At 35.6% G+C, this 25,441-nt stretch overlaps 5 protein-coding genes across 7 annotated transcripts; all 5 read left to right on the plus strand.

The window, feature by feature from the left end:
* The first annotated feature begins 706 nt into the window (after positions 1 to 706).
* Positions 707 to 5,066, plus strand: LOC104819086 (cycloartenol-C-24-methyltransferase-like). Of its 2 annotated transcripts, XM_010548979.2 has the most exons (15): positions 716 to 803; positions 1,698 to 1,746; positions 1,917 to 2,029; positions 2,386 to 2,449; positions 2,550 to 2,623; positions 2,728 to 2,812; positions 2,896 to 2,951; positions 3,198 to 3,252; positions 3,472 to 3,519; positions 3,625 to 3,708; positions 3,836 to 3,952; positions 4,043 to 4,126; positions 4,252 to 4,377; positions 4,507 to 4,604; positions 4,789 to 5,066. In XM_010548979.2, exons 3-15 carry the CDS (start codon positions 1,938 to 1,940, stop codon positions 4,838 to 4,840), a joined length of 1,035 nt encoding a protein of 344 aa, XP_010547281.1. In that variant the 5' UTR covers positions 716 to 803; positions 1,698 to 1,746; positions 1,917 to 1,937; the 3' UTR covers positions 4,841 to 5,066. The 2 variants fall into 2 exon arrangements, with proteins under 2 accessions (XP_010547282.1, XP_010547281.1); XM_010548980.1 differs by lacking the exon at positions 1,698 to 1,746 and having other exon boundaries at positions 707 to 803.
* Positions 5,067 to 5,839: 773 nt separating this feature from the next.
* Positions 5,840 to 10,301, plus strand: LOC104819087 (cycloartenol-C-24-methyltransferase-like). 2 transcript variants are annotated; one of them, XM_010548981.1, is made up of 14 exons: positions 5,840 to 5,934; positions 6,536 to 6,640; positions 7,350 to 7,413; positions 7,737 to 7,810; positions 8,168 to 8,252; positions 8,357 to 8,412; positions 8,549 to 8,603; positions 8,805 to 8,852; positions 8,983 to 9,066; positions 9,138 to 9,254; positions 9,365 to 9,448; positions 9,564 to 9,689; positions 9,812 to 9,909; positions 10,058 to 10,301. In XM_010548981.1, the coding sequence occupies exons 2-14, from the start codon at positions 6,558 to 6,560 to the stop codon at positions 10,107 to 10,109; spliced, it is 1,026 nt and encodes a 341-aa protein (XP_010547283.1). In that variant the 5' UTR covers positions 5,840 to 5,934; positions 6,536 to 6,557; the 3' UTR covers positions 10,110 to 10,301. The 2 variants fall into 2 exon arrangements, with proteins under 2 accessions (XP_010547283.1, XP_010547284.1); XM_010548982.1 differs by having other exon boundaries at positions 5,860 to 5,934; positions 6,533 to 6,640.
* A 965-nt stretch (positions 10,302 to 11,266) lies between these two features.
* Positions 11,267 to 17,310, plus strand: LOC104819089 (polyamine oxidase 1). Its single transcript, XM_010548983.2, has 10 exons — positions 11,267 to 11,376; positions 11,473 to 11,722; positions 11,909 to 12,037; positions 12,116 to 12,177; positions 12,403 to 12,557; positions 14,019 to 14,162; positions 14,954 to 15,103; positions 15,949 to 16,203; positions 16,395 to 16,476; positions 16,567 to 17,310. The coding sequence occupies exons 1-10, from the start codon at positions 11,313 to 11,315 to the stop codon at positions 16,779 to 16,781; spliced, it is 1,506 nt and encodes a 501-aa protein (XP_010547285.1). The 5' UTR covers positions 11,267 to 11,312; the 3' UTR covers positions 16,782 to 17,310.
* Positions 17,311 to 17,432: 122 nt separating this feature from the next.
* Positions 17,433 to 19,790, plus strand: LOC104819090 (polyamine oxidase 1-like). The gene is made up of 4 exons (XM_010548984.1): positions 17,433 to 17,583; positions 18,429 to 18,683; positions 18,875 to 18,956; positions 19,047 to 19,790. The coding sequence occupies exons 2-4, from the start codon at positions 18,432 to 18,434 to the stop codon at positions 19,259 to 19,261; spliced, it is 549 nt and encodes a 182-aa protein (XP_010547286.1). The 5' UTR covers positions 17,433 to 17,583; positions 18,429 to 18,431; the 3' UTR covers positions 19,262 to 19,790.
* LOC104820132 (polyamine oxidase 1-like) lies at positions 19,462 to 24,786 on the plus strand. Its single transcript, XM_010550504.1, has 8 exons — positions 19,462 to 19,533; positions 19,914 to 20,063; positions 20,767 to 21,021; positions 21,471 to 21,638; positions 22,430 to 22,579; positions 23,425 to 23,679; positions 23,871 to 23,952; positions 24,043 to 24,786. Exons 1-8 carry the CDS (start codon positions 19,462 to 19,464, stop codon positions 24,255 to 24,257), a joined length of 1,347 nt encoding a protein of 448 aa, XP_010548806.1. The 3' UTR covers positions 24,258 to 24,786.
* The last annotated feature ends 655 nt before the right edge of the window (positions 24,787 to 25,441 follow it).

The raw sequence follows: 25,441 nt of genomic DNA on the forward strand, positions 1-25,441 counted from the left end.
TTTCTGTTTTTGGTCCACATATGTCTTTTTCTTAAAAAGATTTTAATGTGACTTGCTTTGTAACGACTTATCTAGTTGCCCTTGTTCTTTACTCAACAATAGTAATCCGATTTTTTTTTTTTTTGCAATTATAGAACATACACGTTTTTTTTTTTATTTCTCTTTTTCTTGATTTTTTTTTATTTTATAATTCAGAAGTTCACCGATAGTTTGATCCAATTAGGATATAATTCGAAAATTTTCACAAAGAGATCTATTCTAGTTTAATCACCAACAAGATAATATTGTGATTCTATACCATTTTTCTATTAAATCTGTGTAAAAAATATAAATTGCATATCATATTAAATCGGTTTTTATCGAAAATAATTAAAAAATAAACCTTTTCCGGCGAGATTCCGATGGTTTCTTGTTGAAAATTGGAAAGTGAATATATTTTCATCCGAAACCGAAAATAACCAAAATTTAATGTTTTCCGACGATAGTAAATCAAAATCTCTAGAATACAAAATCCGAAATGATAAACGTGGTAAATGTTTTTATGAAAAATCTTAAGAAAATATTAATAGCATTATAAAACATTAATCGCCCATTAGGATTTGCAGGCTCGATTTTTTTTTTAAAGAATATTTTTGTATTTTATGAGATATTTTATAAATAAATGTTCAGTCCCTTTTATTTTCAATAATTAAAAACAAGTGCTTCTCTCACGCAATTTTTTAAATACCATTGGAAACCGCAGCAGTTTTTTGCACAAGCTTAACCTGCGAGCACTTGCTTTTCCGTTTTCGCAACCTTTGCCAGTAAGCTTATCATACATACATACATACATACATACATACATACATACATACATACATACATACATACATACATACATACATACATACATACATACATACATACATACATACATACATACATACATACATACATACATACATACATACATACATACATACATACATACATACATACATACATACATACATACATACATACATACATACATACATACATACATACATACATACATACATACATACATACATACATACATACATACATACATACATACATACATACATACATACATACATACATACATACATACATACATACATACATACATACATACATACATACATACATACATACATACATACATACATACATACATACATACATACATACATACATACATACATACATACATACATACATACATACATACATACATACATACATACATACATACATACATACATACATACATACATACATACATACATACATACATACATACATACATACATACATACATACATACATACATACATACATACATACATACATACATACATACATACATACATACATACATACATACATACATACATACATACATACATACATACATACATACATACATACATACATACATACATACATACATACATACATACATACATACATACATACATACATACATACATACATTAAAAGGAAAAAAACAGTGGGGGCCAGTGCCCCCACTCATCTCCACGTAGGTCCGCCACTGGATTACATACATACATACATACATACATACATACATACATACATATCATTGTTTTAGTTAGTATTACTTCCTTGATGTTCTGTGTATATATGAAATACCACGATTCTGCATGATATTACTGTATTTGTGTTAAAAGTCAGTAAAATTTTCTGCCGTCAAGAACGATTGCATCTCCCACACTCAAGGTTCGAATCTCACAAATATTTTTTAAAAAAAAGAGTAAAATTTTCAGTTATTAACTTCTTTTCATATTCAATTTTGATTACTGAATTCTAGGGTTTTCAACTTCTTTTCATATTCAATTTTTTTTTTCCTTTTGATAACTATTTTTCCTGGAAATTATACTATCAAATAGATTTGTGGTGGATCATTGAGGATGTCGAAATTCAATATTCTGAATCTTGCGTCGGGAATCATCATCAGTGGTGACAAGATCGATAAATCCGATTCTATTTCTTTTGCCGACAGGTGAACGTTCTTTCTACTTTTAAAATAAAATTAAAAATTAAAAAATTGTACTTTTATCCTTCTCTTTGTTAATTAACCAAAACGTATGATCTTTTCTTATTTCTAAAATTTTATTTGGGATTATCTAAAAGGAAAATAAAAGGTATTCACCGGTATTTTATTGTTTTTTTTTTTTGTTATATATATATGTAAATAACTAAATTTTTATCTAAAAAGATATACTAAATTCAGTAATATACTACAGAGTCTACGTGGAAATTCTCGAATCGACTTACGCTTAGCCTTAGCATATTCCACTGTTATATATATTCCCCAAATCATTGTAAAGATAATGATCTCATTGATGATGCAAGCAGGTATGAGAAATATCAGGTGTTTAGAGGAACAGAGGAAGAGAGGAGAGCTGAATCTGTTGAAATGGTATAAGTTGTAATTAAATATATGATTTTTCTCTTCGATATTAAAATAAATGAAAATAAAATTTTTACACATAACATGTTTTTCTTGTGACGCATTTCAGACAAATAAATTCTACAGTTTCATGACTCCTTTTTACGAGTACAGCTTTGGGGAATCCATCCATTTCGCGCACAGGTGGGGCTCGGTCCTTCACTCTCGGCATGAACATCGATAATTTAGATACGATATATATATATATATATATATATACATATACATATTATCGGTTTTGTTATTAGGTACAAAGGGGAAACCTTTCGAGAGAGCATTAAACGGCACGAGCATTTCATCGCCCTTCGGCTCGGCCTAAAACCAGGGCAAAAGGTTCATCATTGTCACCATTCAAACATTTTGATCTTTGATCCTTTCGAGTTATAAAAATGAATGCTTTTGTGTTTTCTGATTAGGTTTTAGATGTTGGATGTGGAGTTGGTGGACCGTTAAGAGAAATTGCTCAGTTCAGGTGAATGATTTCTTATTCTTGTACTTGTATATATATATATATACATATATATCAAAAACTTTTGCAGTTTATCCTAATATCTACGCTCCCCCAGTACAAATTAATCGACTTTTATCATTTTTTTTTGTCAAAAGATCCGTATTCTATTCTTTTAAATCGCTACAATTTGTCCAAAAAAAAAAAAAATCGGCTTATCGATTCAATTTGCTTATAATCTTACTTATTGTTGGCAACAATCTTTCGCAGCCAAGCATCTGTCACGGGGATCACCAATAATGAATATCAGATCACTAGAGGGGAGGTGTGTATATATATATATCCATATATACTTGGGGAACATATATAATATATCTTACAATTGCTAATTGTATTATCCCCTTTTTTCTCCGATTTGAGGGACTACTATGTGTTAGATTCTCATCGTTATAAAATTTCTATTTACAAGTTAATTCATGCCCTTATATATATATTTCTCTCCTTGATTCGTGTTATTATTATTTTTTTTGTAACTGTTTTTTAGGAACTAAACCGGGTTGCGGGTCTGGACAAGACATGCAACTTTGTTAAGGTGATTAAGCTTATCCTGTCGTATTGTATTTCTATCAACTTTCTCAACGATGACCTAATCGATACAGTCAGTCATTATGATTGAAATTGATGAATGTTTGTTCAGGGAAACTTCATGGACATGCCGTTTCCCGACAACAGCTTCGATGCAATTTACGCAATAGAAGCAACAAGCCACGCACCCGATGCAGTAATGCAATATTTTTCAAAATTGGTCATATAATTCATATATATATATATATATATATATATATATATATGCCTTTTTCTTTCGCTGATTCTTGTCTTTCTGATTTCGAGCTTTGTTCTTCGTTAAGTACGGATGCTACAAAGAGATATTCAGAGTACTGAAGCCGGGCCGATGTTTCGCGGTCTATGAATGGTGCACGACCGATGCTTTCGATCCGAATAATGTCGAGCACCAGCAAATAAAGGTTGATCATGTTTCAATGTATAACAAAATCCATTTTCCTTTTTTCACGTTCAAAAGTTATAAAATACATTCGTTTTATATACGCATGCAGGCGAATATAGAGATCGGGATTTGTATGCCCGACATAAGGCCGGCTACTACGTGCCTCGAAGCTCTGGAGCAAGCTGGTTTCGAAGTGAAATGTTCACCCTAAACTGTCTTAATCAAATTTATGTGTCGAAAAGAGATATATAATATGATGTTAACATGAATAAGGAACCAAAGTTTTCATGATCGTTTCATTTCTATATATGGATGAAGGTGATATTTGAAAAAGATGTTGCCAAGGACTCGCCCGTGCCATGGTACTCGTGCATGGAGAAAAGTTATTTCTCGGAAATAGAATTCCGAGGGACGCCCTTTGGACGATTCATGGCTAGATTTGTGGTAAATTTCTCCATCTGCTCGTCCATTATTATTATTATTATTGTAATCAGTAATATTTGAATACTATATAGTCGCATTTCAATTTTCGATCATTCTTTTTTTTTTTTTTTGGGAATCATGTGGCAATAGGTAAGGACCTTCGAATGCTTAGGGCTTGCACCTAAAGGAAGCTCAAAGATTTTGCGTTTCTTCGAAGAGGCGTCCAAAGGATTTGTCGAAGGAGGGAGGTGAGAGAATCCCTCTATTGCCCTCGCTTTTTCCTTTTTCCCATATATAAATTATAACGTCATTAAAATTTTTAAATTACACAAATTCATAGTATATACACCGAAATAATTTGTTCAATTTTCTCTTCTAATTTGATACATATACGATTCTTGCGTACTAATTCTTTTTTTTTTTTTTGGTTAGGAAGGAGATAATCACGCCTATGTATTTTTTCTTGGCCCGAAAACCAGAGTGAGCATAGGACAAGGAAAAAAAAAGAGGCAATGTAAAATAAAACGTGGTGCGACGTTTTAAAATTTCAATTTCCATCGTGTTTTTTTTTTTTATATATTTTCCTCTTTAATTTCTAAAATTACGAACACATGTTTGCTTGTTTCTGTTTCTTTGGAACTTGTTCTTGACAAGTTTCTTTGGAACTTGTTCTTGACATGACGAAAAATTAGCTAGTTCAATGATTTGATACCCGGCCTCCCATATCTTATATGTCCATCTACACGATTTCAATTCCTAAAAATAATCCATATATGTATATATTCCACCACTCATTATATCTTCTCTATAAGAAAATTACTTTATAAGTTTTTACACAAAAAAAAATACTTTATAAGGCAATTTCGATGTCATCCTATTCAATAATTAATACAAAAAAAATTAATTTTATCAAGATGACAGGTGTAACAATAGTATTTATATAATACTATATTATAAAGATGACAGGTGTACAGACTATAATAAAGTTATCGCCTAATAAATTACCTTGGTAACTTCATTTCCTCATCTTCAGTGATGGGCTACCCAGAAGTTGTCATATGCAACAATCGCATGCATAATAATATATCTCCATTTCCTCATCTTCAAAATTTCAAATGCAAATATATATTTTTTTCAACAACAAAAAAAATCCCAATCCGTTGGATTATAAATACCCAATATTTTTTTTTCCGTTTTTGTTTGAAATATAGGATCTAAATTGATGGTTGAATCGATTCTAAAACAAAAAAGAAAAAGAAAAATAAACAAAATTGGCACGTAAATTAATTGTGGAAAAAAAGTCAAATAAGAAAAAGGAAACGTAATAGCTTGCCCGTCGAGGAAAATAAAACTGGTGGGGAAATAAATAGCGTAATAAATTTACTGATCGAAACACAATCTCACAAGTTTGGTCCAAGACATTATTATAAAGTATAAAAAATAAAAAAAAATATCAATAATAATTAGACGATAATAAAAAAAAGATTATATTATCTCTGTCTTCTTCTTTAAAATCCATTGAAATCCATACTGGTTTTCTGTACAGTCGTGATCAATCTCTTTACTGCTGCGTCGGCGGTAAGCGCTCTCTCTCTCTCTCTCTCTCTCTCTCTCTCTCTTCTTGTCGGAAATACGTTAATACATATGCATCGTCGGTGCCATTTGAGTAAGAACTAGAAAGATAGGAATTTTTACATTTACAAAATAAAAATAATTTAAAAACTTTTTACGTTGTATATGCGGATACGTTATTTAGATTATACGAATTCATCGAAGAGTTTTTGGTAAACAAAAATTCTCATTGTAAATATAAATTTGTTCTTCTAAAGGACATATATATATATATACATACATGTATACATATATATATATATATATATGGTATTGTTTCAAATTTTTGGTAACATTTACACGGTTTATGTAAACCAATTAAATAACAAGAATTAATTAAGAGTACGAAAAAAATGGTATGTATGAATTTTAGCTATATATTTTTTTTTTAAACATTGATTATGATAACATGGAGATTTATGTAAAACTGTTTTAATACCTCATACAAAAATTGTCAATTAGTACGGAAACAACATTTTCCCCGTCTCGAAAATGTGCGTACCATGCATTCGTATTATGTTTTTTTTTTATGTTTTTTTTAACGCTCTTTTAATTGAGACAATAGCAGAAACAAAAGCAAGCGTACGACGATGTCGAAATATGGAGCCATGGATCTCGCATCAGGTCTTGGTGGCAAGATCGATAAATCCGATGTTCTCTCCGCAGTCGAAAAGTGATTATCCCCTTCACTCCAATCTTAATTTCGTGTTTTATTTTTTATAACCTGTAGTAATTAATTTGATGTTTAATATTAGATTCTGATTTTTTTATAGTTTAAATACATTTTCAGAATTTAAAGATTAGTAGAATAATTTCGTTAATACGGATATAAATCAGACGAGAGAGTTGGTACATTTCTTCATATATATATATATATATACATATGAATCAAATACATGTGTCCATCAGACCTTTCAAATTGCATGTAATGAAATCGTATCTATTTGAAAAAAAAAAACAGGTCGTTAACTAATTCCGCTCCGAGTCCGAATTTAAAATTTAGGAAGAAAACATATATTTTAAAATACATTGCTGACTCCCGTCCCCGAGATTAATCCAATACACTCTGTTACCAAACAAAAAATAGTTTCCTTATTTTTTTAATCAATACAAATTAAATTCTATGCATTCGGTTGGCTGATCTGTCAAGTTTGGAAATATTTAGGACAAAATACGAGAATTTAAAACATAGTTATTCATTTGTTTGTAATTATATTTATCTCTATAAGGTTTATTGGCTTTGAAAACGTGGTAGGTCGTTTAATATAGAATACGTTGAACTTCATAAAACCCATACATTAATATATTATTATTATTATTTTTATTATTTTGCCTTTTTTCAAATTCGTTTATAGTTATAGAGAGTAATCTCAATGATGCAGGTATGAGAAATATCATGTCACTCGAGAAGGAGAGGAAGAGAGAAAAGCCAATTGCAGCGACATGGTAATATCTTTTTTTTTTGTTAAAAAAAATTAATATCTTGTCATTCACTGTTTTCATTTTCTCCGATTATTATTAATTTAGTTTATACATATACATATATATATATATATATATATATATGTGCTCAAGGATATAACCATTGACGGATCTAGGTTTAATGCATTATAGTCACGTGTTACTAATACATGGTTTTAATTATTGAAACTAATTTACCAAAACTAATAAAAACTAATATTAGTTTTACACACGTCTCTCCCATAAAACCAAACCATTAAATTTTATATTTGTTAATAATTTATATTTCTCTTGTCATTATATTTCAGGCAAACAGATACTACGACCTTGTGACTAGCTTTTATGAGTACGGTTGGGGAGAATCCTTCCATTTTGCAAACAGGTATAATAATAATAATAATAATAATAATAATAATAATAATAATAATAATAATAATAATAATAATAATAATAATAATAAAAGTAGTAAAAATAATAATAATAATCGTTTGTAAATGTGACGGACCTATTCACAAGACAGCGGGGTCACATATCCCACTTTATAAAAAAAATGTTTAATTTCTCAAAAAAAATTATAAAAATTTAATTTAAATTATTAAATTCCTCCATTATAAAATTAAATTTACTCTCATATTGCCCTCATTTGAAATATTTTATGGGTCCGCCACTAAACGTGATCATCTCGTTCTTCGTGACATTGCATGAACGTTGTTACTAACCCGAACTCTCGTTTTCTTAGATTGAGAGGAGAAACGTTTCGAGAGAGCATGAAGCGGTACGAGCATTTCATCGCCCTTCAACTTGCCCTAAAACCCGGACAGAAGGTTTTTTTTTTTTTTTTTTTTGGTCGAAATGATCATTCTGCATCGATTTCATGTTTGAATTCAAAGAACTAAAGACGAAATGTTCTTGTCTTCTGAATCTGTAGGTTTTAGACGTAGGATGCGGAATCGGTGGACCGTTGAGGGAAATTGCTCTGTTCAGGTTTGAATACCTATATATATATATATATATATATATATGTATATATGAAGTTATCCCTTTTGTTTCTGCTATTATATCGACTTACGAAATCGATCTCGCTGTTCTTAGTTGTTTTTTTCGTGTCGATCTTTCGCAGCCGAGCATCCATTACCGGCCTCAACAATAACGAATATCAGATCACAAGAGGCGAGGTATACATATAACTATATATATATATATATATATATGGTTGTGCATATCCATTGAAAAAAAACCTGATACATCTTGCGAGTCCTAACATTATCTAGACGTGCCGTATTTTTTATTTTTTATTTTTTTTGCGATTTTAGATGTATATAATCTCCCCTATTTAGACATGTTCATGTTAGTTAGTGTTCACCGTACTTCTGTAGGAACTAAACCGGGCTGCCGGTTTGGACAAGACATGTAACTTTGTCAAGGTAACCAATTAGATCTGCAGTTTCCCTATCGATTTCGTAACTCATAACACTCGTGCTGCTATTCGATAAATGATAACTCCGATAATTGCATTTTTGTGGATGATTTTGTTATTATCTGTTAAATTTTCAGGCAGACTTCATGAGTATGCCGTTTCCCGACAACAGTTACGACGCGGTTTATGCAATAGAGGCGACATGCCACGCACCCGACGCCGTATGTAAACTTCAACATTTCCCTTTTTCCTTTCGTTTCGTTTTAACTTTCGAGTTCTTTTCCGAAAATAGTATGGATGCTACAAAGAGATCTACAGAGTGTTGAAACCCGGCCAATGCTTCGCGGCCTATGAATGGTGCATGACCGATGCTTTCGACCCCCATAATCCCGAACATCGAAAAATCAAGGTTTCATTTTCATTAACAGAAACCCATATCAATGCATATATTTTTTCCCCCACTTTTTCTCCGAACTTACGTTTTTCACCGTGAATCTTGCAAAATATACGTTTGTATAGGCGGATATCGAGATCGGAGACGGTCTAGAAGACGTAAGGCTGACTACCAAATGCCTCGACGCTTTGAAGCAAGCGGGTTTCGAAGTGAGTATTCGATATATCTAATTAATGCATCTTACATTATAGCTTTTATATCCAAAAATGATGCATGGAATGAGATGCGAACGCATACTAATAACAATTACTCTATGGGTGAAAGGTGATATGGGAGAAAGATATCGCAAAGGACTCGTGCGTGCCGTGGTATTTACCCATTGACAAGAGCCATTTCTCGTTCAGTAACTTCCGAGCCACGGCCATCGGACGATCACTTACCAGATTCATGGTAAAATATTTTCACACGAAACCCCTTCTCCATACATAATTTTTTTTTATGTGACATTAACCGGTAATTTGAGGCTTAATTAACCCATTATTATATTGTAATTCGAATCGTAATATATATAGGTCAAGACCTTAGAGTGCATGGGAATCGCACCGAAAGGGAGCGGGAGGGTCCAAAAGTTCTTGGAGAAGGCGGCCGAAGGTTTGGTCGAAGGAGGAAGGTGACAGATTTCCATATTATTAAACATAGTTTAATGCTATTATAATAACTCGTTAATGTTAATTAAATTGTTAGTCAAATTGAGATGATTATATTATATATTTACGTTGTAATTATTCTTTTGTGTGTGTGTGTGTGTGTGTTTATAGGAGAGAGATCTTCACGCCGATGTATTTCTTCTTAGTCCGAAAGCCGGAGTGAGCAATGAGAGAACGTGTCGTGTCCCAATGAAATATATATAGTTGTTTCACGTTCGGTATTTTAAAAACTATTTTACGGACGATTATAATAATCGCCCTCCTCGTTGTCTCGTGGGTATTCTACTTTGGACGTTTTGTAATAACATCATAAGACATGCGAATAAACATTTCTATTTTGTTGTGTATTTTGAAATATTTTTGTTGGCTCAAATGGCATGTTTTTATTATGCTAAATTTAAACAAAAAAATGAATATTTTTATATCTAAACTATTGTTCACATTCTACTTTTATATATTAAAGATTTAGGGGAAAATAATTTTACGGTAACAATTATTAATTAATTTTATTGAGATGAAAACAAACAGAGAAACAGAACAGGTGGACGCTTGGCAGCTCCATCAGCCACGCATTGCTGACACGGCACCATAACACTTGTTCTATACATGCCTCTTTTAAATTGCATGTTTCACACACACGCATGCCCAAATTGGATTTTGATATTTGCAAGACAATATTATGCTTCCCTATTATACTCAATATTCGTACAAATATTTTATATTATCCGTCTCTTTTTTAATATTTTATTTCAATTTATTTAAAATATCAATGATTTATTCATATATTGAATTTTCTGATTTTTTTATTTATAAAATCTATATAGACCCTATTTTGGTTTTTTAGTTGGTTTCAAATTTTATTTATTTTGTGTTAAAATTATTTACTATTATTTTTTATTTTGATTCAATATTTATTTTTATACGTAATTACTTTGATTTAAAAGTTATAATTGATTTGTAAATCGATTTTAATTTATATATATATATATATATATCAATTGATTTAATTGAATTTTTGACATACTAAAACAAGATATGAATACAATAAAACAATGAAAAAAAGTTACCCAAATTTTCTCCCAAATGTATATTAAAAATGTAAAATTCCAAAAACATAAAAAAAAAATAGAATAGAAACTGAAATCCTAAATATCATCAAACTAAAGACTTTAAATTACAAAATTGTCCTTGAACTTCTTACGTCAAGTCCCCGCCAACTTAATTCACAGCTCCAAAAAACGCGTGTATCCCACGCTCCAGAAAATCTGAGTAGACGAGGATTTTTCACCCTTATATGAAGTCTCTCCCCCCCCCTCGATATTCGTTTCTCTCGCCAACAAGCAACTCTCTCTCTCTCTCTCTCTGGATGTCGTTCATGGATACGTCGTCGTCGTCGGCCTCCGTCATTGTCATAGGCGCTGGAATCTCTGGTTCGCATACCCGCCGATCGAGACTTGTATTGTATATCGCGAAGGATCTTTCCGAACTCTCATTGTTGGAGTTCTTTTTTTGATGTTTTTGTCAAGGTATTTCGGCGGCAAAGGTGCTCGCGGAGAACGGAGTACGAGACGTGTTGATTCTGGAGGCAACGGACCGAATCGGCGGGAGGATCCGGAAGGAGAGCTTCGGCGGCGTGTCGGTGGAGCTCGGTGCCGGTTGGATCGCTGGAGTCGGAGGTAAGGAGTCGAATCCTGTGTGGGAGCTGGCTTCGAGGTTTAATCTTCGTACGTGCTTCTCCGATTACAGCAATGCCCGTTACAATATCTACGATCGGAGGTTCGATTTCGATTACCCGAATCCACTACTGATTTTGAATTTTCCTTTTATGGTTGTATTTTCCCGTAAACGGCGCCGTACTGATTTTGGAGGTTTTCCAAAAGTTTTGTCGTTTTATTTTCTCTGTTTTTGGTTGTTTGTGGGCGTTTGACTTATTTGGTTCAATGGATGGGAATTGAGTTGCAGTGGAAAAATCATCCCGAATGGACTGGCTACTGACTTGTATAAGAAGGCTGTCAACTCGGCTATTCAGAAGCTGAAGAGCTTGGAGTCTAACCGTGACGATGATATCTGCAAAGCCGCCGAAGCACCTTCGTGCGTCTCGTCTCTATCCCTTTCTATACGGCTGAATTGAACATATTGTTTCAAAATCCTTTTTTCCGATTCGTTCAGGTCACCGACGACGCCGATAGAACTTGCCATTGATTTTATCCTACATGATTTCGAGATGGCAGGTAAGTTCTGATTTCGGTATTGCTGTTGCTTAATTTCACTGTTTGGTTGCTTGGTTGCAAGGAAGTCCAAGAACACAGATTCTGGGTAATCATTGTTGATTCTTACTTCAGGATTGAAATTTGATTGTGCGGGGGACAATTTCTGCATCATCTTCGTCTTTCTGGGTTCGATATACGTTTTGCTAATTGCTTGAATTCCTTCTTCTGTTTTTTTTTTTGGTTCAGAGGTTGAGCCAATATCAACGTATGTGGACTTTGGTGAGAGGGAATTTTTGGTTGCTGACGAAAGAGGCTACGAACATTTGCTGTACAAGATGGCTGAAGAATTTCTTTATACATCTGAGGGTAAAATCCTGGACAATCGACTCAAATTCAATAGGGTAAATTCCTTTCTCACGATTCCTTCTCGGCTTTGATTTCTTAAAAAAATAATTTGCTGATCTTAGATTTACATGAAAATTTTCAAACATGAGTTGGGTACTGTTGGAAAGGAACATAACATAACTAACCACACAACGGTATCAGAAATTGGAAGTTCTCTCTGTTTTTGTTTGCATGCACAAAATTATCTTTTAGCATTGTTGCCATTGATGAGGTATGATTGACTTCTTTTTTGGAGTTTGGAGCATAATGACGTTGTTTGCGAAAGCTACTTCTGCCTTTCTTTTATTTCTATTTATTGTTTTATTTGTGGAACTGTTCCTTCTAATTTGATTTGCACTTTTTTTTTTCTATCTTCCATCTGATGCGGTCAACTAATCTCTGAGTTTTTTGTACCATTTTCTCTCTTTTGTCCTTGCATTTTTTTTTAAAGTTTTCAACTTTGTACAGTAGCAAGATTCTTTCAGCTTGGGTTTATAATGGAATTGAAAGCTGTAGCATATATACACATTTTTTTATTTAATTTTTGAGGTCTACCATAAACCTTTTTCGCCATTGTTTTGGCACTGGTGTTTCCTCCACCTCATTCTCTAGTTAATACCTCAAGCTTGATATTGCGGTTTTCACGTGTTTGGTGATTTCCCACTGAAAAAGTTCACGTCTTTTCTAAGCAAGTACTCTCGTCTGCATTTGTTCGTTTATTTTTATAAGATGGGAAAGATTTTGGCTTTTAGGAGAGGTATTGCTTGTCGGTAGGAGGACATAGCTTCATCAGTATACACTAGAATGACCAAAATGTAGAATTTATCAGATTTAGATAATAGTGTCACCGTAAGAAACCACGAAACTCGTTACACGAACTGTTTTCTTAGATTGAAACTGCGTATTGTAGACATATTTTCTACGGAGGAGAGATATTAGAAATGGATCTCTAGGCGTTGGGAGGCACTTTTACCGCACATAGTGAACTCGGTGGGGTCTCCATGCTTTATCTTCGCACACAGATACAATGACCCGAGAACAGCACCCCATGAATTGGTGGGGGGTCTTGTCATGATCTCGTGTGTATGATCTTATACACGGAGAGAATTGTCACATTAATTGCATTTAATGGGAATTTGCCATGACTGTCTCATATATCAGCAAGTTTCAGGACGAACATGTTTGACAGCTGACCCCAGAACCCCCACAAATTCACTTTGTTATCACGAAGTTTCCTTTTTGTGAATCTTGTCCCCATCTTTGCAGATTCTTCGTTAATGATGTTAATTGTTTAATTGCTGTTCTCGTTTCCCATAAAATCCAGCTGGGTTGCATTTGTTTGTGCTCATCTTGGAATCTGGCATACTAGTGATTTGTTGATCTCTTTAATTAGAGATCTTTGTGTGATTAGTGATTCTTTAATCATCCTAAAACACAAAGATTAAGCCTGACGTTTTTCGCGCATTAATTTATGGCAGGTTGTTAGGGAGGTACAACACTCGAGGAATGGGGTCGTAGTGAAAACAGAGGATGGTTCCGTATACGAAGCTAATTATTTGATCGTGTCTGCTAGTATTGGAGTTCTCCAAAGCAATCTCATTTCCTTCAAGCCCTCTTTGCCCGTAAGTCTTTCTCTAACTTTATTTTATAAGATCATCAGAATCATAGCACTTTATGGTAATGCAAATATATTACACCTTTAATGCAATATCTTTAGCCTACTAAAACATAAAAAGATATAGGGGGTGACACTGTTTCTTGCACAAAAAAGGGGGATTCGTAATCATTCAATGTATCGGAATCTGTGGGAATATGGGGTCACTCGTATTAGTTTTTCATCTTGTTGTAGACCCTAAGGCCCACAATATTAAATTGCATTAGGTTTAGAAAGTCAGAATTAATGGTGCCTGTGTGTGGCATTTAATATTTGGAAGCTCATTAGTTAAATCACGACAGACATAGATTTTCGAGTTGTCTTTATATCAAACCACACACCAAATACAATGGGTTTTGCATGGGGATGATCCACAGAATTCAGTCCATAGTGGTGTGATTTGTTTAACCTTTCTTTGGCATCTTTACCACTTTCAAGGCAGGTTGAAAAAACATGATATTGTGTTGCCTATAGAAAACTATACAATGCAGACCTATGATTTTCCCAGTTTTACCTTTTGAGATATGGTCCAGCAATAGAAAAAGATATGATCTATCAAAACTTGCGTTGCAAGTATGCAAATCCCACCCATTATCAGTTCAGACCTGTTTTTGAATTCTCATTAGGTAGTTCATTAAGTATGAAACATTAAAGAGCTGGTAGTACTTGGTCTCGGAATAATTTGCAGTTCATGGACTTTTGACAATTCAGAACTTAATCTCTTATGCACTAACTTAGAATCCCGAAATCTCATGACAGAGATGGAAAACCGAAGCATTACACAAATGCGATGTGATCGTGTACACGAAGATCTTCCTCAAGTTTCCGTACTGTTTCTGGCCTTGTGGTCCGGGTAAAGAGTTCTTCATCTATGCACATGAACGACGAGGCTACTACACATTTTGGCAGGTTAGTTTCTATACATGTTCCAATGCCTCTGTTTCATTCCTTGTTTATGTTCCTCCTCTTGCATGCTCTACTATTGAGTCTCTGTTTTTGTTGCCTTGGTTCGGTCCACTCAAAAGATATGCACAAACCGTATAGATCTCTAATTCAGTATTTTATAATTTTTTTTAACAATTTATATACTAAGGGTAATACACTGTCCTTGTGCTGGCATCTAATGCAATTTATTTACTTTTTTTCTTTCTCATTTTCTAGATTATCCTTCTACACATACTAACAAATAATTGCAATTATGGACGAATACATTGATAGCAACGCATTCTTTTGTACGTGGCACATGCATTCTCTACTCTAGATTCATGTTCTGGGGTCAGATGTCTACTAATATATAAATAAACTATAACCAAAAGGCATTGGTCTTGTGTTAAGGTCAGCAAACTTGCCAGATTACTGAAGCTTTTGTTTTATATGTTCAGCTTAGCTCTTAGGGTTTGGATGTCACAAAAAAAAAATCGAAAGTCCGGTTTACATTTTTCTTGGCCTTTTTGCCCTGCACAAAAGCTTTTCTAAAGCTTCAAATTACTTCTCCATCACGGCACTGTACGTGTTATTTGCGATCCATCATCATCTCCCTACCAAAATAAGATTTGCCCATTTTTTCCTTATTTTATCATGAAAAACTCCATGCTTTGTGCTCTGCCTGATATTTTTAGCATAAAACTATACGTTAGGTTACATCAACGTCCCACCACACTGTTAATATCCTTACATTAACAATTAATTATTGTAATTATACATATAAACTATGCTTGGCTTATCTTTCTGCTGATCTGTTGCTTTATCACCAGCACATGGAAAATGCTTATCCAGGCTCCAATCTTCTCGTCGTGACGTTGACCAATGGGGAATCCAAGCGTGTGGAAGCTCAGTCCGATCGTGAGACTCTCAGAGAAGCAATGTCTGTTCTAAGAGACATGTTTGGTCCGAACATACCCAATGCCACAGAGATTCTCGTCCCAAGATGGTGGAACAACCGGTTCCAACGCGGCAGTTACAGCAATTACCCGATTATTTCCGATAACCAGCTCGCTAAAAACATTAAAGTACGTGCTTTTCTTTGTCTGTTCAAAGAAGGAACTCGTAAATTTCAAGAATACCTCACCTGGTTTAGCAGGAAGGTGCAAAGCGTTTTCACCATTCATACATCGAGTCTTCCCAAATTGGAAATTGTTCTGTAGAGTTGAGACTTGGGGTTTGCTTTTGAACGTTTTCTTGTATTGTTGCTTTTCTCCAGGCCCCGGTTGGCAGGATTTTCTTCACTGGTGAACATACGAGCGAGAAGTTCAGCGGATATGTTCATGGTGGATATCTCGCAGGCGAGTGGCGATCTTCCTTTTTGATCGAATGAATGATCAAATGGAAAGCATTAATTTGATTCAACCTTCTAAACGGTTGATGTCTTTCAGGTATCAGCACGAGTAAATCGTTGTTGGAAGAGATGGAGGAGAAAGAGAGACGGAACGAGAACTCCAGCTTCTTGTTAGAGCCATTGCTTGCCTTCACCGAGTCGCTATCTTTGACGACGCAGACCGACTCCAAAGTCTCGAACCTCCACAAATGCGACATCCCGAACCAGTTTTACCTCAGCCAAAAGCTCGGAATCCCCGAGGCAATCTTATGACTAGATGAACCTGAGCTCGACAACGTTTCTGACTATTATATCGGCCATGATGATCGTGACACCGGATACAAACTGAAAGGAAACATCGATTGGAAACAAAGGTCGGAATGGGTGAACAACTTTCCCGAAACCCGCTATTGAAGATGTAACGAAGCTTGCTGCAAAGAGAGAATGACGGGATCGGAAAGACCTATAAGTCGATGAAAAATTCTCGGGAAGCCTTCCGGAACTTAGCAGTGCTAATAACCAGCAGCTGCAAAGAAGGCTCTAAGGTTTGCTCTATTCTTTGGGTGAGAGAGAGATAGAAAAGAGTTGCATTGCATACCCAACTTCGAAATTTATTGCAATTCGTACGAAGCAGCTTAACAGGTATGATTTGTCGAATTATAATATAGGTACTTATACAGAAGGTTTGCCGTTTGCTATTCAACCATACTTGAACTAAAGTGCAATTGTAAGAAAGCGACGACTTGTTTCATGCATGAACATGAAGAACCTTTTCCAGTTATAGGTGTCTGTATTGTCTCCATATTTCGGTTTTCGGGGAACGTTTTATCCAATAGCCAGAGAAAGATGATATATTCTGTAAGATTACAAGGCTAAATCACTGCAACAATATGCACTAACTTAGAATCCCGAAATCTCATGACAGAGATGGAAAACCGAAGCATTACACAAATGCGATGTGATCGTGTACACGAAGATCTTCCTCAAGTTTCCGTACTGTTTCTGGCCTTGTGGTCCGGGTAAAGAGTTCTTCATCTATGCACATGAACGACGAGGCTACTACACATTTTGGCAGGTTAGTTTCTATACATGTTCCAATGCCTCTGTTTCATTCCTTGTTTATGTTCCTCCTCTTGCATGCTCTACTATTGAGTCTCTGTTTTTGTTGCCTTGGTTCGGTCCACTCAAAAGATATGCACAAACCGTATAGATCTCTAATTCAGTATTTTATAATTTTTTTTAACAATTTATATACTAAGGGTAATACACTGTCCTTGTGCTGGCATCTAATGCAATTTATTTACTTTTTTTCTTTCTCATTTTCTAGATTATCCTTCTACACATACTAACAAATAATTGCAATTATGGACGAATACATTGATAGCAACGCATTCTTTTGTACGTGGCACATGCATTCTCTACTCTAGATTCATGTTCTGGGGTCAGATGTCTACTAATATATAAATAAACTATAACCAAAAGGCATTGGTCTTGTGTTAAGGTCAGCAAACTTGCCAGATTACTGAAGCTTTTGTTTTATATGTTCAGCTTAGCTCTTAGGGTTTGGATGTCACAAAAAAAAAATCGAAAGTCCGGTTTACATTTTTCTTGGCCTTTTTGCCCTGCACAAAAGCTTTTCTAAAGCTTCAAATTACTTCTCCATCACGGCACTGTACGTGTTATTTGCGATCCATCATCATCTCCCTACCAAAATAAGATTTGCCCATTTTTTCCTTATTTTATCATGAAAAACTCCATGCTTTGTGCTCTGCCTGATATTTTTAGCATAAAACTATACGTTAGGTTACATCAACGTCCCACCACACTGTTAATATCCTTACATTAACAATTAATTATTGTAATTATACATATAAACTATGCTTGGCTTATCTTTCTGCTGATCTGTTGCTTTATCACCAGCACATGGAAAATGCTTATCCAGGCTCCAATCTTCTCGTCGTGACGTTGACCAATGGGGAATCCAAGCGTGTGGAAGCTCAGTCCGATCGTGAGACTCTCAGAGAAGCAATGTCTGTTCTAAGAGACATGTTTGGTCCGAACATACCCAATGCCACAGAGATTCTCGTCCCAAGATGGTGGAACAACCGGTTCCAACGCGGCAGTTACAGCAATTACCCGATTATTTCCGATAACCAGCTCGCTAAAAACATTAAAGTACGTGCTTTTCTTTGTCTGTTCAAAGAAGGAACTCGTAAATTTCAAGAATACCTCACCTGGTTTAGCAGGAAGGTGCAAAGCGTTTTCACCATTCATACATCGAGTCTTCCCAAATTGGAAATTGTTCTGTAGAGTTGAGACTTGGGGTTTGCTTTTGAACGTTTTCTTGTATTGTTGCTTTTCTCCAGGCCCCGGTTGGCAGGATTTTCTTCACTGGTGAACATACGAGCGAGAAGTTCAGCGGATATGTTCATGGTGGATATCTCGCAGGCGAGTGGCGATCTTCCTTTTTGATCGAATGAATGATCAAATGGAAAGCATTAATTTGATTCAACCTTCTAAACGGTTGATGTCTTTCAGGTATCAGCACGAGTAAATCGTTGTTGGAAGAGATGGAGGAGAAAGAGAGACGGAACGAGAACTCCAGCTTCTTGTTAGAGCCATTGCTTGCCTTCACCGAGTCGCTATCTTTGACGACGCAGACCGACTCCAAAGTCTCGAACCTCCACAAATGCGACATCCCGAACCAGTTTTACCTCAGCCAAAAGCTCGGAATCCCCGAGGCAATCTTATGACTAGATGAACCTGAGCTCGACAACGTTTCTGACTATTATATCGGCCATGATGATCGTGACACCGGATACAAACTGAAAGGAAACATCGATTGGAAACAAAGGTCGGAATGGGTGAACAACTTTCCCGAAACCCGCTATTGAAGATGTAACGAAGCTTGCTGCAAAGAGAGAATGACGGGATCGGAAAGACCTATAAGTCGATGAAAAATTCTCGGGAAGCCTTCCGGAACTTAGCAGTGCTAATAACCAGCAGCTGCAAAGAAGGCTCTAAGGTTTGCTCTATTCTTTGGGTGAGAGAGAGATAGAAAAGAGTTGCATTGCATACCCAACTTCGAAATTTATTGCAATTCGTACGAAGCAGCTTAACAGGTATGATTTGTCGAATTATAATATAGGTACTTATACAGAAGGTTTGCCGTTTGCTATTCAACCATACTTGAACTAAAGTGCAATTGTAAGAAAGCGACGACTTGTTTCATGCATGAACATGAAGAACCTTTTCCAGTTATAGGTGTCTGTATTGTCTCCATATTTCGGTTTTCGGGGAACGTTTTATCCAATAGCCAGAGAAAGATGATATATTCTGTAAGATTACAAGGCTAAATCACTGCAACAATATGCACTAACTTAGAATCCCGAAATCTCATGACAGAGATGGAAAACCGAAGCATTACACAAATGCGATGTGATCGTGTACACGAAGATCTTCCTCAAGTTTCCGTACTGTTTCTGGCCTTGTGGTCCGGGTAAAGAGTTCTTCATCTATGCACATGAACGACGAGGCTACTACACATTTTGGCAGGTTAGTTTCTATACATGTTCCAATGCCTCTGTTTCATTCCTTGTTTATGTTCCTCCTCTTGCATGCTCTACTATTGAGTCTCTGTTTTTGTTGCCTTGGTTCGGTCCACTCAAAAGATATGCACAAACCGTATAGATCTCTAATTCAGTATTTTATAATTTTTTTTAACAATTTATATACTAAGGGTAATACACTGTCCTTGTGCTGGCATCTAATGCAATTTATTTACTTTTTTTCTTTCTCATTTTCTAGATTATCCTTCTACACATACTAACAAATAATTGCAATTATGGACGAATACATTGATAGCAACGCATTCTTTTGTACGTGGCACATGCATTCTCTACTCTAGATTCATGTTCTGGGGTCAGATGTCTACTAATATATAAATAAACTATAACCAAAAGGCATTGGTCTTGTGTTAAGGTCAGCAAACTTGCCAGATTACTGAAGCTGTACGTGTTATTTGCGATCCATCATCATCTCCCTACCAAAATAAGATTTGCCCATTTTTTCCTTATTTTATCATGAAAAACTCCATGCTTTGTGCTCTGCCTGATATTTTTAGCATAAAACTATACGTTAGGTTACATCAACGTCCCACCACACTGTTAATATCCTTACATTAACAATTAATTATTGTAATTATACATATAAACTATGCTTGGCTTATCTTTCTGCTGATCTGTTGCTTTATCACCAGCACATGGAAAATGCTTATCCAGGCTCCAATCTTCTCGTCGTGACGTTGACCAATGGGGAATCCAAGCGTGTGGAAGCTCAGTCCGATCGTGAGACTCTCAGAGAAGCAATGTCTGTTCTAAGAGACATGTTTGGTCCGAACATACCCAATGCCACAGAGATTCTCGTCCCAAGATGGTGGAACAACCGGTTCCAACGCGGCAGTTACAGCAATTACCCGATTATTTCCGATAACCAGCTCGCTAAAAACATTAAAGTACGTGCTTTTCTTTGTCTGTTCAAAGAAGGAACTCGTAAATTTCAAGAATACCTCACCTGGTTTAGCAGGAAGGTGCAATGATCTTATACACGGAGAGAATTGTCACATTAATTGCATTTAATGGGAATTTGCCATGACTGTCTCATATATCAGCAAGTTTCAGGACGAACATGTTTGACAGCTGACCCCAGAACCCCCACAAATTCACTTTGTTATCACGAAGTTTCCTTTTTGTGAATCTTGTCCCCATCTTTGCAGATTCTTCGTTAATGATGTTAATTGTTTAATTGCTGTTCTCGTTTCCCATAAAATCCAGCTGGGTTGCATTTGTTTGTGCTCATCTTGGAATCTGGCATACTAGTGATTTGTTGATCTCTTTAATTAGAGATCTTTGTGTGATTAGTGATTCTTTAATCATCCTAAAACACAAAGATTAAGCCTGACGTTTTTCGCGCATTAATTTATGGCAGGTTGTTAGGGAGGTACAACACTCGAGGAATGGGGTCGTAGTGAAAACAGAGGATGGTTCCGTATACGAAGCTAATTATTTGATCGTGTCTGCTAGTATTGGAGTTCTCCAAAGCAATCTCATTTCCTTCAAGCCCTCTTTGCCCGTAAGTCTTTCTCTAACTTTATTTTATAAGATCATCAGAATCATAGCACTTTATGGTAATGCAAATATATTACACCTTTAATGCAATATCTTTAGCCTACTAAAACATAAAAAGATATAGGGGGTGACACTGTTTCTTGCACAAAAAAGGGGGATTCGTAATCATTCAATGTATCGGAATCTGTGGGAATATGGGGTCACTCGTATTAGTTTTTCATCTTGTTGTAGACCCTAAGGCCCACAATATTAAATTGCATTAGGTTTAGAAAGTCAGAATTAATGGTGCCTGTGTGTGGCATTTAATATTTGGAAGCTCATTAGTTAAATCACGACAGACATAGATTTTCGAGTTGTCTTTATATCAAACCACACACCAAATACAATGGGTTTTGCATGGGGATGATCCACAGAATTCAGTCCATAGTGGTGTGATTTGTTTAACCTTTCTTTGGCATCTTTACCACTTTCAAGGCAGGTTGAAAAAACATGATATTGTGTTGCCTATAGAAAACTATACAATGCAGACCTATGATTTTCCCAGTTTTACCTTTTGAGATATGGTCCAGCAATAGAAAAAGATATGATCTATCAAAACTTGCGTTGCAAGTATGCAAATCCCACCCATTATCAGTTCAGACCTGTTTTTGAATTCTCATTAGGTAGTTCATTAAGTATGAAACATTAAAGAGCTGGTAGTACTTGGTCTCGGAATAATTTGCAGTTCATGGACTTTTGACAATTCAGAACTTAATCTCTTATGCACTAACTTAGAATCCCGAAATCTCATGACAGAGATGGAAAACCGAAGCATTACACAAATGCGATGTGATCGTGTACACGAAGATCTTCCTCAAGTTTCCGTACTGTTTCTGGCCTTGTGGTCCGGGTAAAGAGTTCTTCATCTATGCACATGAACGACGAGGCTACTACACATTTTGGCAGGTTAGTTTCTATACATGTTCCAATGCCTCTGTTTCATTCCTTGTTTATGTTCCTCCTCTTGCATGCTCTACTATTGAGTCTCTGTTTTTGTTGCCTTGGTTCGGTCCACTCAAAAGATATGCACAAACCGTATAGATCTCTAATTCAGTATTTTATAATTTTTTTTAACAATTTATATACTAAGGGTAATACACTGTCCTTGTGCTGGCATCTAATGCAATTTATTTACTTTTTTTCTTTCTCATTTTCTAGATTATCCTTCTACACATACTAACAAATAATTGCAATTATGGACGAATACATTGATAGCAACGCATTCTTTTGTACGTGGCACATGCATTCTCTACTCTAGATTCATGTTCTGGGGTCAGATGTCTACTAATATATAAATAAACTATAACCAAAAGGCATTGTTCTTGTGTTAAGGTCAGCAAACTTGCCAGATTACTGAAGCTTTTGTTTTATATGTTCAGCTTAGCTCTTAGGGTTTGGATGTCACAAAAAAAAAATCGAAAGTCCGGTTTACATTTTTCTTGGCCTTTTTGCCCTGCACAAAAGCTTTTCTAAAGCTTCAAATTACTTCTCCATCACGGCACTGTACGTGTTATTTGCGATCCATCATCATCTCCCTACCAAAATAAGATTTGCCCATTTTTTCCTTATTTTATCATGAAAAACTCCATGCTTTGTGCTCTGCCTGATATTTTTAGCATAAAACTATACGTTAGGTTACATCAACGTCCCACCACACTGTTAATATCCTTACATTAACAATTAATTATTGTAATTATACATATAAACTATGCTTGGCTTATCTTTCTGCTGATCTGTTGCTTTATCACCAGCACATGGAAAATGCTTATCCAGGCTCCAATCTTCTCGTCGTGACGTTGACCAATGGGGAATCCAAGCGTGTGGAAGCTCAGTCCGATCGTGAGACTCTCAGAGAAGCAATGTCTGTTCTAAGAGACATGTTTGGTCCGAACATACCCAATGCCACAGAGATTCTCGTCCCAAGATGGTGGAACAACCGGTTCCAACGCGGCAGTTACAGCAATTACCCGATTATTTCCGATAACCAGCTCGCTAAAAACATTAAAGTACGTGCTTTTCTTTGTCTGTTCAAAGAAGGAACTCGTAAATTTCAAGAATACCTCACCTGGTTTAGCAGGAAGGTGCAAAGCGTTTTCACCATTCATACATCGAGTCTTCCCAAATTGGAAATTGTTCTGTAGAGTTGAGACTTGGGGTTTGCTTTTGAACGTTTTCTTGTATTGTTGCTTTTCTCCAGGCCCCGGTTGGCAGGATTTTCTTCACTGGTGAACATACGAGCGAGAAGTTCAGCGGATATGTTCATGGTGGATATCTCGCAGGCGAGTGGCGATCTTCCTTTTTGATCGAATGAATGATCAAATGGAAAGCATTAATTTGATTCAACCTTCTAAACGGTTGATGTCTTTCAGGTATCAGCACGAGTAAATCGTTGTTGGAAGAGATGGAGGAGAAAGAGAGACGGAACGAGAACTCCAGCTTCTTGTTAGAGCCATTGCTTGCCTTCACCGAGTCGCTATCTTTGACGACGCAGACCGACTCCAAAGTCTCGAACCTCCACAAATGCGACATCCCGAACCAGTTTTACCTCAGCCAAAAGCTCGGAATCCCCGAGGCAATCTTATGACTAGATGAACCTGAGCTCGACAACGTTTCTGACTATTATATCGGCCATGATGATCGTGACACCGGATACAAACTGAAAGGAAACATCGATTGGAAACAAAGGTCGGAATGGGTGAACAACTTTCCCGAAACCCGCTATTGAAGATGTAACGAAGCTTGCTGCAAAGAGAGAATGACGGGATCGGAAAGACCTATAAGTCGATGAAAAATTCTCGGGAAGCCTTCCGGAACTTAGCAGTGCTAATAACCAGCAGCTGCAAAGAAGGCTCTAAGGTTTGCTCTATTCTTTGGGTGAGAGAGAGATAGAAAAGAGTTGCATTGCATACCCAACTTCGAAATTTATTGCAATTCGTACGAAGCAGCTTAACAGGTATGATTTGTCGAATTATAATATAGGTACTTATACAGAAGGTTTGCCGTTTGCTATTCAACCATACTTGAACTAAAGTGCAATTGTAAGAAAGCGACGACTTGTTTCATGCATGAACATGAAGAACCTTTTCCAGTTATAGGTGTCTGTATTGTCTCCATATTTCGGTTTTCGGGGAACGTTTTATCCAATAGCCAGAGAAAGATGATATATTCTGTAAGATTACAAGGCTAAATCACTGCAACAATCCGACAACATAAAGGGAAGCAACTGATCATGACATCTATTTTTAAGCAAGCGAGGCCCACGGCTAGCTCGGTTCGATTATTTCGGTTATTAAATGAATTGAACCGAATAAAGGTATTCGGTTATTAATCGAACTGAACTGAATGATCAATTGATTATGATTTTTCAAAATCTGAACTAAACATATCTAAATCGAACCGATTAAAATTTACTAACCAATTCTCAAAACCCAAAATAATCGAATCCGAACCGAATCTTTATTTGGTTATAATTTAAAATAGATAAAATCAAACCGAAACGAATCGAATAAAATTAAATACTCGTTTCATTATGAATTTTGAAAAACCGAAATAAACGAGTTCAAATTAAGCGTAGTCGATTAACCGAAACCGAACTATTCGTCCACTCCTACCCACGGGTTTTCGGTTTCTAATCTCACTAATTATGATTTCGGGTATTCAAAAAAATAATGAGAGCGATGTTGGGTTCTTCTGGTTAAAAATCAAGTTTTTTTATTATCAAACCAATTAATTATTTTCAAATTTAGCCAATATAATTTACAATTACGA

This window comes from Tarenaya hassleriana, unplaced genomic scaffold, assembly GCF_000463585.1.
Source record: "Tarenaya hassleriana unplaced genomic scaffold, ASM46358v1 Cleome3, whole genome shotgun sequence".
In the NCBI taxonomy this organism is placed as follows: Eukaryota; Viridiplantae; Streptophyta; class Magnoliopsida; order Brassicales; family Cleomaceae; genus Tarenaya; species Tarenaya hassleriana.